At 35.3% G+C, this 18,292-nt stretch overlaps 1 protein-coding gene across 1 annotated transcript in view; it reads left to right on the forward strand.

Annotated features, from left to right (window-relative positions):
- ARAP2 (ArfGAP with RhoGAP domain, ankyrin repeat and PH domain 2) overlaps window positions 1-18,292 on the forward strand; it is a 181,208-nt gene that overhangs the window by 70,864 nt on the left and 92,052 nt on the right. Inside the window, exons 10-15 of the mRNA XM_011967062.1 lie at window positions 8,763-8,878; window positions 10,719-10,918; window positions 13,931-14,016; window positions 15,030-15,212; window positions 16,154-16,328; window positions 16,784-16,918. Of these exons, the coding sequence (XP_011822452.1) occupies window positions 8,763-8,878; window positions 10,719-10,918; window positions 13,931-14,016; window positions 15,030-15,212; window positions 16,154-16,328; window positions 16,784-16,918 (895 nt within the window). The remainder of the gene's footprint in view (window positions 1-8,762; window positions 8,879-10,718; window positions 10,919-13,930; window positions 14,017-15,029; window positions 15,213-16,153; window positions 16,329-16,783; window positions 16,919-18,292) is intronic.

Below are 18,292 nucleotides of genomic sequence, written 5' to 3' on the forward strand. Positions count from 1 at the left end.
AGGTACAATGGTAATTTGTAGACATTTCCTTTTAATCTTCACCACAACTATAGGAGGAAGACATTTTTTGTCTATGTTTTGTAGATGAGGAAAATGAAGATTAAGTAATAGGTCTAGGAATTACAGTTTATAATGCAGAGTTAAGTTTAAAACCGGAGCTGTATAACTCTAAGTCTACCTTCTTAACTGCTCTACAAACTCTCTTTTTAAAGTCTAGGTTGAAGAGAAATTTTCTGACTTGGGAACTTTTAGAAATAGCCTAAGGATTCTTTCACTGAATAATTTAGTTGTCCAGGAGTTTCAGGGTATGCTTTCAATAAACATTGTATACCATGTCAGGCACACTAAAAATGATGGGTTTACTGAGAAGAAGGATACAAGTCTTGTCTTCCAAGAGGAAAAGTCAAGACCAGAACATATGATGGATGGTGAGTTCAGTGCAATAATAGGTTGTACAGGAGTTACAGAGAGGTGCAAAAAAAGGGCATCTAATGAAGTCAGTGCATTAGAGGCATTTCTATGTACATAAGTAATGAGTATATTCTCCTTAAAAATTAAAGCATTAAGGCTGAACCCCTTTCCATCTTTTGATAAGTAAACATATTTTTATGCTTGTATACAAGGTCTTTTCTATGCATTAACATATATATATATATGCGTGCGCGCACACACATCTTTAAATGTATACTATTTGTGTATGTGTGTGTGTGTTTAATTGCATTATATCGCATGGATTCAGGTCTTAAGGGACTTAATCTTTAGTCAGTCTTAAAGAACTAGTTGACTCAAGAATGAGCCAATAAGAAAGGCTGTCCACGTTCAGACCCTGGCATACCATTCCGTTTTCATCTGTTTTTGCATCCTGGTATATGTCTTTTTCCCCAGAGGAAAGTTGCCCATTGGTTTTCTCCCATGATGGAGCACATGTGAAAAACCTGGTGACATGCTGAGTAATGGGTCAGAGGGCTTTCTGCCAGTGAGGGCAACAACCTGTGTATTAGGAAAAGCACTAAACAATCCTAAGATGGTTTGATTCAACTTCGAAAAGTTTTATACAGACACACACACAGAGTAATCTTGTGTATTTTTTTAAAGATGATGAAATGAATACATTTATCATAACAATGTAAGTGATGTTAGATTTGAACCTCTGTATCTTAATTTGTGTTGGATTTAATTTAGTGACATGCAACGAGGCTCAATTATTTTTATTTTAAAATGGGATTTATCGCCCACATAATGGCACGAATAGAATAAAAAAAATGAAATTGACCTACACCACCCTAACATAGGAACTATTTTTATTTTTCTTGCCTCTGATTTATACATAATTTTACTAATTTACTTTGGCAGTTACTCCAGAGAGAGTAAACAGACAGTGGCTAGAGGTAGAAGGGTAGCTACTACAGCAAATGTTGAAGAGTTATTAAAGAGGAATCTCATTTATTGCAAAGAAGATTGGACTGGGAGGTTGCAGTTATGGGTTTTTATTCTTGTTCTACTATTAATTGGCTCAGGTAATTAAGTTAGTCTCTTTAGGTTTAAATGGCATCATGTGAAGAAGGGAGATGGATTACTATCTCTAAGGCCATTACTTAAGTTGCAAGTTAAAAATTCAACATTTCTGAGCTCGTTTCAGATTTGTTAATTCACAATTTCTGGAAGTGGGTTGTAGAATCTGAATTCACAAAAAACACCGCAGGTGATTCTATAATGGATGAGCCAAAAAACACACATTGTAAAACACTGCTCTCAGTTGTTTTCTTTAAAACAACTTAAAGCCTATCTTTAGACTTTAAGACGAAGTGGAAATAACTATGAAAAGATTTGTAAAATCATTTGTTAGGGTGGAAAATGGCATAGGAGAAACTGACACTCAGATTCTTTACCTAATTACCATGCTGCAAAACAGTGGGGTGCTAATATCACATAAATTAAATGTAATCCCTTTAATATTTAGCACCATTTCACAACTGCATTCTGCTTTAATTTTTGCACATTTTCTCCCATTCTTTATCTCTGCTTATGTTTTGGATGCCTGCAATGTGTTATAATATGACAGTTTTTTTCATATTATTATTTCAGCATTGTATACAATGACCTGGGTAATTGGGTTTGTATAGGTTACACTATAGTGACCATGTTTCTGGATTCATTCATCCACGTGACACATGTAGGGGCATTTTCTCATTTCTGGGCACTGCTCTAGACATGAGGGGTACAGTGGTAACCCACAAGATCTCTGCTTTCTGGGCCTTCCTGTTGGGGTAATACATAGTGTTAAATAAATCAGTGAGGTTTCTGGTAACCTTCAATATGTAGCCTTGACTTCCTTTCTGATGATGATGATGATTATTATTATTGGCAAGAATTTCTATGACCCCTTCCTCAAGAGTAGTTTACATTGAAAATGCTACAGCTGTGTGATAGGCATCTAGTTACATTATAACCTGAAAAGTGTGAGATTTATCATTTTTATATTCCCAAATCGACAGTGTGAATATTTACTTTATTCACTGCTGTGTCCTCAGGCAATAAGCTAGCACTCAGTAAACATAGGTAGGGTGAACTTGTTGAATTAATGATCAATTATAACTGTTTTTTTTGACAGGAGAGTTTTTTTTCCCCTCCAATTCTCTTTTAAAATGATTTTTTCTCAAATTGTCTCTTCATCTTCTTTGTTCGTTTATTTATAGGGATCTTATGTCTTTCTTGCTAATTACTTTATGCTATTTATATAAGAGAGACATGAATCTTCATATTTTCTACAATTTTTTTCTGAACTATTTTGCTTTTCATTTGTCAGTTACTTTTTGTTTTGTAGAAATTTTGTTTCTGTAACTAAAGTGTTTTTTAATCAGTTCAAAGCTAATAGAGCTTCTGTATTCTGGAACAAAAATTATTTTGTAAATTATTTATCCTGAAATGATAGGGGTGTAGTGTGTAAGTCAGAATTTTTTAGAGTTTAAATAAGGTAATCAAATATGGACATATATTTACATATGTGAATTCTTAAATAAGTGGTATTGGTAGTTGAAAGGAATTTCTGCAAGTGGACATGAGGAAGATTTAAGACAACCGGCGTTGGTTTCCATTTGTTCTGTTGTCCTGTCAGCCAGTCTCCCTTCTTCTCTTGATACTTTTTTTAATGTCATGTTAATATTAATGAATTCATTAAAACCAGATGTCTTACTTGGTGGGTTTGGTATCCTGCTGATAATTGTGGCATTGAGGTTTTAACTACATAAACTCACTTGATTAAACATTTTCAAATCAGGGTATAACAAGAGACTCATCCTCCCTCATTCCCCCCAACATAATGTTCCCTGGTGTTCTGGCATGGGAGTGAAACTCTAATAGAATTTAAATAGACCTCATAGGGCGACGGGTTGTGTGGCACAGAAAGGAGCAGCAGGATGGAGGTGGTGGCCTCAGATTCTCTGGGTTCTGTATCTGGCCAAACTCTGCATCTGGTGTTTCCCAGGAAAGCTGGTGCCAGTGTCATACAATGCCACATCTGTTTTCAACAAATGTTTAAGCACCGAGTTCTTAAATTCCTGGCATGGAAACCTGGCATCCAGTAATTCCAAAAATAGGTTTGAAATTTCAGCAGATTTGGGGTTAACAAACCTTTCCTTATTTTTCTGTTTAGGAGTCAGTTTTATATTTTGCTCTTTCACTGTGTAGTTTTAAAAATGTTGTTTTTACCAGGTTGTGTTGTTACAAATTCATATGAATAACCTATTTCAGTATCTTGGTATTTACCATTAATTCTATCTGAATGTTTAATATGGAATCATTGGTATGAATACTTTCTGTAATTATTAAAAAATGGAAATATTTATATTGAAGATAAATTCTTTTAGAACCCTCAAAAGAAAGAATTAAGTGGGTGTATCAGACCCTTAATTTATGTTGCTTTATTTACTCCTATAATAATATAATGTAAGGTAGACCTGACTATTTTCATAAATAAGGAAACTGAGGTCTACATAAACTAAATAACCTGCCAATGATCAAGCAGCCAGTTATTGGCTCAGCTTTGATTCTCCCTAGGTCTGACCTGCAGGGCCCACCTGGCCATTGTACCACCCTTGCAGTGGCCAAATCTGCGAAGCCAAGCCTAGCCATTGTTACTTTAGTGGGATTCATGATTCTTGACATCCTACTTCTATCACAGCAAATTCACTTTAAAATATTGCTTACTTCAGAATCTATTTTCAGCCTTCTACTTTCTATAATACTACAACTCTACCCACTGATTTTTTGTGTTACTGTTCTTTTCAATCCAGTTTATAGCATTTTAAAAGTTGATAGTTTGGCTTATCCCTGGCTCATGCCTATTTTTCATAATAAGAATAAAGCTCACAATCAGATTGTTGTTAATGGGCAATTTATTTTTAATTTAGTTGAACATTTACCATTCACATTGCGTTCTATTTTTAAAAATTTATGCCTGCTAGTTATTTTTGGACAGGACTTTTTTTTTTGTAATTAGGTTTTAAATAGATACTATGTTCAGTTAGCTTCAAATTCAAAAGGTATAAAATAAAAATAATAATAACAAAAGTTAGCTAGTCCTGTGTAGCACTTACTGCGTTCCAGGCATTCTTTTAAGCATTTTTATTGCATTAATTTAACCCTCACGAAAGTGATGCTGTAGGTACTACTGTTATCCCTATTTTGCAATAAGTGAACAAGCGAGAGAGGAATACCTGAATAAGAAACCCGGTCTGGGTTTTGTCCTTTGGCCGGTCAAATGTCACAACCTTTGGAAGGCCTGTTAGGAAGATAACTCTCTCTTATGGGTTGGATCCAGTATGCCTACCACCAGGCTTTTTTTTTTTTTTTTTTAGTAACACTTACTGCATTTTTGCATTTTTCTGTTATCTCATTTTTAGACCAAAAACTTCCCTAAGGCAGATACCCAGACTTATGCTTTTGTGCAGCCCAAGGACTAAGCACAGTTTCTGGCACAACTAGGTACTTACTAAGCACTGCTTTGCTTTGCCAGGACTATTTTCCCATTAACAAATGACTGTATCTGCTCTGCTTACTTCACAGAACTAGGAAATCAAATGAGAGTTCATAGCTGTTTGTAAACTTCAGAGCATGCACAAATAGATATTAAACCAGTTACAGAGTCCATGCTATATGTTTAATGAAGACGGATGCTTTTAACACCTCTGGACATTAACAGAGGGGTTGGCACCCAGCACAAATAGGATCTCAGCAATCCAATGTGTCATCCTGTTCTGGCCTGCTTGTTTGAAATTGATAGTCTTAATTATTTCAAATGGTTTTTGTATATTCTGATTGCATGCATTCTACAGAAGCAGATAAAATTGAGTCTTTTTGGTTTTCGTTTGTAGAGACAGGATATCACTATGTTGCTCAGGCTGGTCTTGAACTCCCGGCTTCAAGCAATCCTCTCACCTGGGCCTCCCAAAGTGTTGGGATTAAGGTGTGAGCCACAGTGCCTGGTCAAAGAGAGGAGTATTTATGTCTTGACAGTTACATATTGCATACTTATACTGTCTAAACTAGTTGCATAATGGTTCTGCTATCTAAATCAGTGTTTCTTGGCATTGGCCACATATAAAAGCCATGAGGTTGTACTTTTGTTTTTGGAAATTAAACATTCTTAGGTTCTGCCCCCAGATTCATGGAATCAGGGTCTCTTGGTGGGAGGGAGAGATCACCATAGGTAATTTTTATGAGTATCTAGGGATGAGAAGTATTCTAAACATGTTCTAAATACTGTCTAAATACTGTGAAAATAATGGCTTAATGTCCACAACTTTTAACAGAAAATGCAGTTGTTTCATATATGATAGCTCTCAAGAGCACTAACATTTACTTTGTTACTCTAATGTATATTTTACAGTCAGTTTATGCTGGTCAGTTCTGTACATACTCTAATTACTCAAAACCATATGGCCACGGCAAGCAGCTGATAAGTAGGTGGTGCGGTGGCTCACGCATGCAAGCCCAGCACTTTGGGAGGCCAAGGCTGGCAGATCAGGAGGTCAGGAAATTGAGACCATCCTGGCCAACATGGTGACACCCCGTCTCTACTGAAATACAAAAAAAGTTAGCTGGGTGTGGTGGCGCATTCCTGTAGTCCCCACTACTTGGGAGGCTGAGGCAGGGGAATCGCTTGAACCTGGGAGGCTGAGGTTGCAGTGAGCTGAGATCGTGCCATTGCACTCTAGCCTGGGCCACAGAGCAAGACTCTGTCTCAAAAAAAAAAAAAAATCATCTTTGCCTTGTTTGGGAGAAATTTGGGGTGTTGACCAGTTAGCACTCCCTTATTTTAACAGAAAGTACAGCTTTACATGCAGACATTTTATGATTTGCTGCGGAGATGAGCAGCCATCTATTCATGCAGGAGCCTTGATGAGGCTCATCAGTTTCCATAAAAGGATGTCATTCTTACTGTCTGCTAGTATGATGGTCAGAGTATTATGTGTGCCCTTAGTAACATACAGGACTAGCAGGCGAGGCCCCCATCAGAGAATATAACCTGGAGTGCTCTGATACACAGTTTTTGTCAAATACCTCATTATGGAGAATTGTTTGAAGGACATGCAGTCCAAGTATTTATTCTAGAGTTTATTTATTTATTCTAAAGTTTATTCCGGTATCAAGGTGAGCCATCAAAAAGCTGTTTTAAAAATATCTTATCTTGCTACTCCTACCTTACTTAATTTCCTCACTTGTGAAAGAGAGCTTGAGTTCCCAATCACATGCATTGGGAGTTTATCCAATGGGTATGTGATCCAGCAGGAGCATAGCTGTGGATAATTAGGGAATTGAAAAAATTAATAATCAAGTATAACCCTGTGCCAATAGGCTGAAACTTATTAAAATGCAGCTGATTTGAAAAGCTTGATTTTCTTCCTTCCGTAGAGATCATGTTATGTGCTATTTTTCATTAAGTGGGTTTAGTATACAAAGTGGAAGTGTGGCACTCCCATTCTGATTATTTTACAGCACTCAGCATTTTTCTGCGTATTTTCTTTTATATCACTGATTTTCAGTTTCTGGCTAGTTTCCCCTAGTAAAGTGAGCCATTTGTTCTTTCATCAGAAAAAAAAAAAAAAAAAAAAATCAGTTGATGATTTGTTTTCTAAATGAGTCATTTCCTTATTCTAACTAAAAACCTTATGTATTAAAAATGTAAGAGAAGCTTTCCCACAATTTGTGTCTGGAAACTCTGGCTGCTTTTACAAGTTGGGGGGCATTTGTTATAGAATGATTTTTTTCCACTTACTTTATAAGTCGGGAACACATTAGTACTAAATGACAAAAACCTGAAAAAAAGCTTCACTAGATGGAGATTTGTTTTAACAAATCCCGTGGTGTAGGCAGTAAGAGTTGGTACTACCAGAGAACAGGGTTTTCCCTATTTTTATCCTTACTTTGGCATCCTTAGAGCCTAAGAATTTGTCCTCAGTCTTCCCTTTTCCAGGACTGTGAAGTTCTAAAATGGCTTCTGTGCTTCTAGCAGTTACTTCCCCTGAAGATGGAAAGGCAAGGGCCGAAAGGCTTTCTTCTTCCAAGGCTGTTCGGCCCCTCCCCCTCCATTCTACCAGGAGTTGTTTAAATTTTATTGAAGGAAACTACAACACATGGTCACTTCTAAGTATAGGGGAGTGGAGAATATACTTCTTTTACTTTTGACATATATAGCAGGAGAGACAAAGAGAAGAGGCAGATGAGTGGCTTCTTTCTTCTTTTACAGTCTCTAACAAGTGTTCTTACTGAAAATGGGCCAGTTTTTTTTTTTGTATTTTGCCTTTAATATTGCTACTTTTCTTTAGTCATAATTTAGGAATTCGGAACACATTTAGTCTGAATTGATTCAAATAGGTCATTCTTTTTTTGATGTACATATTGTTTTGTAAAGTGTGGAGATTATTTAATTGATAAGTCACATTCTGAAATCCATATGGGTAGATGATATATTGCAAACTTTAATGCTTTTAGAATGCAGAGTCTGTTGTAGCCTTTTGAACAATTTTGAATTTTCATGAGACAAGTTGAAAGTAGTAACTATAGATTTTGAACAAATGGCAGTTTTTATACCAAAGTAGCATTAGAGGAGTTTTTTAGAAACCTGATTGAAGGGAGATAAAAGCAATAAAATATTGGAAATGAGGTAAAATTGTATACTTCGTAAGACAAGTAATGCTTTTGTTTGAGAGTAAATGAGGAGAAAAATAATGACAAACAGCAGAGGTAATCTAAGATAGTAAAACAAGGAAAGAGCAATCAAACAGATTCGGCTGCAAATCTTTTCTACCACATACAAGTAGCTGCACTTTCCATGTAACCTTCTTCCATTGTGCCTCAGTTTTCCCATCTTTTTACATAACTAGTAATGATGCTAACCTCCTAGTATCATTTCCACCTAGGAAACTGCTTGACATATAATAAGAGGTAGTTAGTATTTAGCTTCCTTTAATGAATGCATAAAGGTGAATATTGTGCCTACTTTCAAAAGCAAAGCATGTCTAGTTCAGTGTCTGTGGCCTAGTCAATGTATCTTTCACGTTGAAGAAACCCCATACGTTATCAATAGGCTGGCTGTAAAGCTTATGGCCCAGTGCTAGTATGTATTGAGAGTGGCTACCTAAAGTGAGACAGATTTTGTAGTAAAATTTGGTAGAATTTATTAGAATTTAGAAAATATAATTATACTTTCAAAATCTTTTTTTTTGTTTCTTTATAGTTTTTTATGTTTTTCTCCAAACTAGGATTTTAAGAGTGGACTTGGTATTACCATAATTCCTATGAATGTAGCAAATGTAAAACAAGTGGACCGAACTGTGAAACAGTCTTTTGAAATAATCACTCCCTATAGGAGTTTCAGGTAAGCTATTTGTAAACATTTTGTGTTCGTACTGCTATAGGAAAGCTTGGGTGATCCACCTTTATGTTGTTCGTGGTGATTTTTCTCTTGTAGGCCATTTAAAGTTATCTTCCTGCTTTTCCATATTGTCTAATTCATTAGCCACTATGTAAAAACACCTTGTAAAAGTGACCTGGATAATCACAAAACATGCAAAAATATTTATTTCATGAAATTTGAGTAATTTCTTAATACATAATTTTCTTAATGGGCATGGTGTATGTTAATTTTTTGAAAACAAATGTGTGATAATTTCCTTCTCATTTAGAAGAAATGAAATAAAAACATATTACATTGTCTTTAAGTTGTATTGCTGTTTATCTTCTTTTAGCCTGATCAAATACAATCCCTCATTTAAAAATCAATTCCTAATTACATTTGTTCCATATGATTTCCTCCAGGGACTCCAACTTCAAATGATACTAAATTTAATGAATCTCTTAGCACCTATTGATCGAAATATTTTAGCATTTTTTATATATCTTTTATTATGGTATTCTACTAACTGTATCATTATGACAATGAAACAGATAATTTAAAGTACTTAATATGTTTTAATAAACTAAAATGACTCCATAGTTTTAGTATACAGAAGAGGCATAAGTCAACATCTTTTGAGTTCAACTATATTAATTAGTTTGTTATAAATAATCACATCACAGAGTAGAGTGCGAGTCAGAGGCGATTGTTCTAGGCCTTTAAAGGACTAACAATTAGGAATTTCAAAGATACTATCAAGTGTGTTACTCATTTTGCCTGTTAAACTATATCCATTGTCTCAAATTTTGAGAAAGAAATGATTGCATAAAAATAACAAGCTTTATTTTTACATTGCAGATTCTAGCCAAAACTAAAAATATAGATATTAATATATTGTCTGTGACAAATTTCTAGTAGAACCAGAAACCACTAAGAGTGATGGAATCCTAAAGAGCTTCAAAAAGTATAATTCATGTAGGCCATTTATTTTTATGGATTATTTAGAATATGTTAGCTGTGATTTTCATTATATTTCAAAGCATTTTCCTCTTTACAAAAGAAAATTTTAATATGCATCAGTTTTGTGGGTCATTGACCGAGTATGTAGCACTGTAGCACGTTCCTTTGCACATTGTAGGGGCTCAGTAAATATTTCTTGAAGGAATGAACTGCTGTTTAATGTTTTTATTCGTTCACTTGAGCTCCCAGTAAACATTAAGATTCAGAATAAATCAGAACGTGGCTAAAAATGTGTTAGAAAACTGTTAGAATGGTAACCACTTAAAACTTTTTTGATTTCCCAGTTTCTTAGAACCATCTGGGCATTCTTCTAATTAAAAAAAAAAAAGGAAAATCTATTCTTAAGTTTGAAAAAAAAGTCACAATTTCTGGTGGGTGTTTTTGATAACATAGCTTCAGACTATCATGGCATACTTGCTTGGCAAAATATTCCAGAAGCCCTGAAACTCTGCCAATAAACTCTTATTGATGATTACATAACCATTGCTTAGGAAACATAGCCTCTTGTTTAGACTTGTGACCTAACAAGGCAAATTTTATGTTTTCTTTGGAAAATGTGTATGTTAATTTTGGTTCAAGATGCGTAAACAAAGACATAAGCAATGTGGAAAATTAAAAGGAAAAAAACCACGATTTGTTGAGTTAAATGATTTTTAACAGAAAAGACAACCCAGAACTGCCTAGCAGGCATATTTTTCAGCTGTTGTTTAATTTGTGAGTGAAATGAATATGCAAACTGAACATACTGCTTAATTGGCCTTTACAAGGGAGATCGATAACACAGAAACGTTAATTGTTTCAGCTTTACAGCCGAGACTGAAAAAGAGAAACAAGACTGGATTGAAGCTGTGCAGCAATCAATAGCAGAAACTCTCTCTGATTATGAAGTAGCTGAGAAGATTTGGTTCAATGAATCCAACAGAAGCTGTGCAGATTGTAAAGCCCCGGATCCTGACTGGGCATCCATCAATCTCTGTGTTGTCATCTGTAAGAAGTGTGCAGGTAATTAGTGATAAGTTTTGCTCATCACTGCTTTGTGGCAGACGGACACTGAATGCTCTTCATTGTTATATATTATATATCGTAGCTAATGGTTGTGAAAAGTAAAACCAGAGAAAGCTTATTACATTTAAATCAAATTCAGAAATAGCTTATGAGTCTAAACTTCTCTTATGTATGACTTAGATATAAAAATGGATTTTTAAGCATGTAATCATATTTTGTGCCTACTAGTCAATGTGTAGATTTGAAAAAGGCAATGTTGAAATTTCTAGATTTTAGGTAAGTATGTTTTAGTATGCATCCTGAACAAGCTTGCATCTTTAACTTGAAGATTCGTCCACCTTTCCCCAGTCATTTTTGGTAACACATATTTTTCACCTCAGTGTTGTTTTGAGCACTAAACTTCATATGCCAGATCTGGTATCTCTTATAATAAGAATTTTTATAAAGAAGCACTTCACAAGACTATTGATGTTTATGAATACAAACCGGTACTATGACTGGTTTTCTTCTTGCGACCTCACACCTGACAACCTGACCTCTCCGTGTATTTGAGAGCTCAGACAGTTGCCCAAGTCAGTGGAAGGAAGTGGACCTCAGCTTAGGTGTGTGATCATGGAAGTTTTGGAGAAAGTTAACCACAGTCTAAACTTCAGTTCTCTTAGACTACCTGTGTCCCACCACCTTCTCCCTCAGTGTCTGTATACACACACACACACACACACACACCCACCCCACACACACACAGAAAGAGAGAGAGAGATGAGAAAGACAGACAGACAGACAGAGAATGCAGCTCAAATGCCAACCACTGTGCTGGTGTGTGGAATTGAAAACATGTATAAGACATGACATTTCCTTCACGATAATGAGACGAATGAATGTTGAACTAGAGTTGAATACAGGCTTCAGTGAGAACGCTGGAGAGGAGCGCCTACCTCAGCTAGAGTGCAGTGAGTAGTGCAGCCACAGGAGTCGCTTCAGATCCTGAACACTTTTCTAGAGCACTGTTCAACTGCATTTCTCATCAAACTAAGATTTCCTCACCAGCTAATTAATAATATCAATCACAACAAAAAATGCCCGTGAATCACCTTCTACTTTGTATTTTATCCCATCTTTTTCTTCTCTCCAGTTTCATTGGAAGAGACGGCCTTTGTGCTCTTCACAGCTGCTTTTTTCTACCTTTGCTTCCTTTCTTTCCTCCCTCCTTAGGATACCACTTCATCACTTATTCACTCTCTTATGTAAGTATTCAGCTATGGCTTCTTCTGTTTCATTGTATAAACTTGCACAAATTTGTCTCGTTAAACCATCAGGATTTCTGAAAGTTACCCATTTCCTTCTATGTGTCAATCTCTGTCCCCTTTTCCTTTCATAGACAGGATGTTATAAAGAGTTGTAGTGTGCATAGGTTTTTTTCATTCCTTTAACTTCCTAAGTTTTCTTCAGCATTCTGTAATCAGCTACCTTTTCACTCAACTGCCGTAAAAATCTTTTCACCACATTTACCAATGTATTTTACCTCTCAATTTCGGTGTGGTCACTTACTATCTTTATTATTGTCTCTTTATTTGAGACTCTTGACAACATGTCTCTCTGTGACATCCATCCTCCCTTGGCTTCCAATATACCATTCGCTCTGTGTATTCTTATTACCAATCTTTTTTTTCCACGTTACTTTTCATGCTTGTGAGATACATGTGTTCCCTTGGGTTACATGCTCACTTCTCTTTTACTGTGTTGCTGCTGAGTGATGTTATTTATCACTTTAATTCCACACTCATTTTTAAGCAGATGATTCTCACGCTGTTGGACACCAAACTCTTATGATTATATGCCTACTAGAATCTCTACTTAGATTTGCCAAATACACCTCAAATGTAACATGTCAAAAATGGAGCAGTTTTCATAAAACTGCACATTTTAATACCTTCTCAATCTTGGTCAGAAGCAATACTGTCTACGCTGCACTCTCAAAGCCTAAAATCTGAGACACCTTCTTGACTCTTCCTCTTTCCTTCAAACCCACCAAGTCTCATTCATTTTATCTTATCAACCTCTCTCAATCTGTCGGCTCCATTTTGTTTTCCTGCTGCCTCAACTCAGAATCTGTCATGCCTGGGTTACTCCAGCAACCCCTTTCATCTCTTCCTACAGGCTTTTACGTTTTTACCTTCTGGGTACTGTATTGCCTGTAGGTAGTCATTATAAATGCAAACCTATGCAGATTTCTTCCATGGGAATCTAGGGCTTTGTGCTTTAAGTAGTTTCTACCAAAAAAAAAAAAAAAAAAAGACAAGAACCTCTTACCTATTGTAGGGAAAGGAATGACTATTCATTGTTCATTAGGCTAAGGGCCCTTAAGATCAAGGATAGTGGACTGTATACTTTTTTTCCTTCTCAGCTTTGAAATAATCTGACATAACCTGGTTGCTCAGTGATGACTAAATGATGATTTACACAGCACAATTGAATTGACAGTAATAAAATTCTGGGCTCTTACTCTCTTCCAGACATACTTGTTGAATAAAGTATTCATGTCAGATTTTTAAGCACTTATTAGACATGTAACTAGTTTTACAATAGTCAAGTTTTCGTAACAGTAAAGAAATATTATCTGCATTTACATACATGTGGTTTTAGCAAGCTTTACAAAAGGTTTCCAGTGGCCTATTTCTAGCTGATTACCAAATGAGGAAATATTTATGCATGTATCTGTACATATGCACACATGCACATAAATATATTTTTAAGTGTAGTTTTTTTATCAGTGCAGATGCTGATGATGATTGCTGCTGTTTTTATTGTAGCCAGCTGTGATTTGTCTAATTCCCACTACTATTGTTAGTGCTCTTGTCATCTTGTCATTGAGGAAAGCAGGTATCGGCGTGTTTTAAGTTGAGAAGATGCGCAACGAACATACACAGACATATACACTTTTTTTCAAAACAAAGTAAAATAAATTTACATACAAATTAAAATAGAAATGCAATTGTGTTTTGACTCTAGGCCAGCATAGATCTTTGGGACCAAAAGATTCCAAGGTTAGAAGTCTGAAAATGGATGCTAGCATTTGGAGCAATGAACTCATCGAGGTGAGTCTTATTTAACCTGAATGGGGTTGTGGTAGGGGTTCAGTTTGCAGAGACTGGGAAGAGGTATGCCATGGGGTGTGGTGGCAGGAATTTTTCTCAGGGCTCTTTGATAAAGTTCTCATTACATTATGAAAAAGGCTTATAGACTTTTTAATAGCAACTCTTTGAGAATGCTTCCTAAATGAGATAGTTATTTTAAAAGTAAAAGTATAGATGATCTTAATAATAATAATAAGGACTTAGAAAGGTTTGCCAGTTTTTTTTTTATGCTGGAACTGTGTGTGTGTGTGTGTGTGTGTCTCTGTGTGTGTGTCTTGTGTCTGTGCGTGTGTGCGTGTGTGTGTCTGTGTGTGTCTGTGTGTGTCTGTGTGTGTGTCTCTGTGTGTGTGTCTGTGTGTGTGTGTATGTGTGTGTGTGTCTGTGTGTTTGTGTGTGTGTGTGTCTGTGTGTGTCTGTGTGTTGTGTGTGTGTGTCTGTGTGTGTGTGTATGTATGTGTGTGTGTGTGTGTGTGTGTGTGTCTTAAACCCAGCATGGGTAAAATAATAGGAGAGTGAATGAGAACATTTGGAAAAATTTACTGTTCTTTACCTTGGCCATACTCTGTCATTAACTGTGATCGAGGCTGCTTTGCTGGGTCCTGTCCATTTTCAGCTCCTGTTCCACCACCAAGCACTTTAAACAGCATTAGCCCACCTACTCGGCCATTTAAAGTGAATCTGTCTCAGTTGGAGTGTCAAAGAATGAAAATACTTTTGCTACTATTTGTGTTGTTTGCAATTCTTTACAAGCTAATTTCTTTCCATTATTTAGAGTGGCTAGGCTGTATTCAAAACTGATCATAGTATCTGCTTTCACTCCTTTTTCTGGAAGAGTTAGGTCTGTCAGTTGTTTTCCTGTACTTTATACTAAGTTATGCTTTAATTTGTAATATAATTCAGTTTCCTGCAGATTCAAATACCTTTTATGAACTGATATATTATGGGTTTTCTTTTTTTTTTTTTTGACAATTCAGCTTTTTATTGTCATTGGAAACAAAAGAGCAAATGACTTTTGGGCTGGTAATCTTCAAAAGGATGAAGAATTACATATGGACTCACCAGTAGAAAAGAGAAAAAACTTTATTACTCAGAAATATAAAGAAGGAAAATTCAGAAAAACCCTTTTGGCATCTCTCACTAAAGAAGAATTAAATAAGGTATTCAGTTAAACATAACAGGAGACATGGATTTTAATGTCTTTTTAATGATGTGCCAAGATTCTTGAGAAAAAGTAAAAAATCTTATACTATGTGACAAAATTATTTATTTTATTTCCTTTTGTGAGATTATTTCAGTGGTTTCCCCCTTGTTTCACTTAAGGATTCATTGTCAAAAAAGCATAATTCTTCCTCCATAACTGAAGTTTCCTGCTAACTCATGGTGCTACAATCTGAGGATTTGGAAGCAAATGGGGATCCAGTAAAGTGAAGTCTGAGGACTGATATAATGTGGGAAGAAAGGATGAGAAGAGATGTAGAGGCAGCTTATTATTTCAAGGCAAAAGAAAAAAAAATTCTAGCAATTCCTATTGTTTGTACAAAGATGATATATAACATAAGTAAATCATATTTTTTATTGCCTCTTTCTCACTGTTCTTCCTCCTTCCTATCCTCGGCCCCCGAGGGGAAGATCCTGAATTTGCTTTGCACTCATGTTTCAATTTCTCATAGCACTTAATAATTCAAATATTCTGCAGCTCCTGATTAGATTGGAAAATATATATTAACATTCATATGAAAAACACTTAATGGTTACTTCATTATTATATTGAAATATTTTGATTCTCTGCGCATCAGTCATTATCATAGTATGTAAGCATAAAAATGTCTTCCAAAGCAAGTATGATGGATTAGGTTTAGAAGGAACATCATAGCAACCAAACAATGAATTGAGACTTGGAGGTCTTGGGTTGTAATTTAAATTCACACAAACCAGGCCTTTTGTGCTTATTGCCTAATTCATGGCATAATTATTAGTAGCTGCCTTAGGATAAAAGGAATACAGACTTTATCCCATACATGAATTGTCAGACTTTCACTCATTTTAATAGCTAGAATCTTTTCTTTCCTTAAGATGTGTATTTTCTTTTAATGACCAGGCTCTGTGTGCTGCTGTAGTGAAACCAGATGTTCTAGAAACAATGGCTTTGCTGTTCAGTGGAGCAGATGTCATGTGTGCCACTGGAGACCCCGTGCATAGCACCCCCTATCTGCTAGCCAAGAAGGCTGGGCAAAGTCTGCAAATGGAATTTCTCTACCATAACAAATTCTCAGGTTCGTCACTGTCTCTTCATTAACCTGGTCTCTTCCGATATATCCGTAAAAGGACTGAAGCATAAATCTATTTATTTTTCAAATAAGAGAATCCATCAGAATGAAGAAAAATGTAATTACTCAAAAGATGGAGGGGCCTAAAACTATTTTTTATATCATTTCAATAAAAAGTTTAGGAAGTCAATCTTTTATATTCCTTTAATCTTATAAATGGAAGATTAAAATAGCTAACCCACATAATCATTTCCACCAACATTAAATCCGATTTTCATATATGAATAATAAACATGACTTAAGTGCTTATTTGCAAATTTTATGCAAAGTAAAATAAATATCTCTTTATAATTATTCTTTGGTAAATTTTAAGTAGTTTTTCTTCTAGCTCAAAACTCATGTACGTATTATAAGCAAAAGGAAAGTTGTTTATATTTTAGATATTTCTTTAATTTTTCTAGATTTCCCTCAACACGATATTCATTCCGAAGGTGTATTAAGTCAAGAGTCTTCCCAGTCCACATTCCTCTGCGACTTTTTGTATCAAGCTCCTTCTGCTGCTTCTAAACTCTCTTCAGAGAAAAAACTGCTTGAAGGTATTTTTTTCTGTTCCTTTTAGATATTATCTGATAAAAACTTTATTCCATTATCAAAACAATTAGGTTTAGATTTTGATTTTTTGAGATGTTAGATTTGATCTCCAAGTAGAGATATTTTTGAGGATTTATAAATGCTTCTAGGTACAAATATTATTTCATATACTGCAGCAGGGATTTACCATTGGGTTGGAATGCTGAGTGAATTCTCAACAGAATTCACTGATATCTACCTTCAGGCTAACCAATTCTGTTTCAGGTTATAAAGGTTATTCTGACAAAAAAAAAAAAAGGTGAAACTCAGCCCCTTTCCTTAGGGATGGACACCCCAACTGGCTCACTAGATAATGCAGATAAATGTGAACACATAGGAAGAAATGACAAGTTTTTAGTACATATTCAATTAGAGTACTAAGTAATATCAAAAAGTTCACTTTTTTTTTTCCTGATAAAAAGTGTGTGTGTCTGTGTGTGTGTGTGTTTAAGTAAAATGAAACTTAAACTTGATTTCAAAAAGTGGTGAGAATCTGATTTAACAACATATTCTAGGTTTGGGGAATTATCTGAGCAGAGTCACAATGGGGCATTTATTCATTTATCCTTCCAACTCCTTGTGTCAAACTGATGCTAGGTATTGGGAGTTTAAAAATGACTAAGACACAGCCCTTATGCTCATGTATATACATTGGAACAAATCTGAGAAATATAGGCAGGAAAATATAATGCAATCTGCCTTACTAGAACAAAGAGTGTAAGAGAGATTTAGCTGTACCTGCCAATTGATGGTGGCCATTGATGGGCTCCGGAGCCTAGCATTAATTCAGTAGGTGATATAATTCAGCTATATTACTCAATCAAAAGAACTACAGAATGACAAACTCACTGTAGAGTGTTAATCCTCATATATGTAATTTGCAGTTCTTATTTCAATATAAAAGCTTTATTTCCATATATATATATATAAAGTATGTAATATATCCTGAAGCAGAATTATATTGAGATTAACTATACATTATTAGATTTTCCTGAAAAGAATAGCTGTCCTATAGTGAGTGAGCATGTATTATGTGTAAGGCATGGCTTTAGGTACTTTACATACATTAATTATAATCCTCATAAAAGTCTGCAAGATCATTGATGTTATGTTGATTTTCACATGAACAATGAAGCTCAGCATGAAGCAGAAGTTTACACCTGATTTGTGTTCTCATTGTTACAGTAGCACTTTAACTTTGGTCAAGGTGTGACAGCCAGATGACAGTAGAATGGCAGAGCATTTTTATCGTTTGAATTAGGTGTTTTTGATTCTTTCGACAATTGGTTTTTGTCATCCTATACTCAGCCTAGCCAATAATAAATGTCAGATTTTACTGT

The sequence above is a fragment of the Mandrillus leucophaeus genome, unplaced genomic scaffold (genome assembly GCF_000951045.1).
Source record: "Mandrillus leucophaeus isolate KB7577 unplaced genomic scaffold, Mleu.le_1.0 Scaffold784, whole genome shotgun sequence".
Taxonomy (NCBI): Eukaryota; Metazoa; Chordata; class Mammalia; order Primates; family Cercopithecidae; genus Mandrillus; species Mandrillus leucophaeus.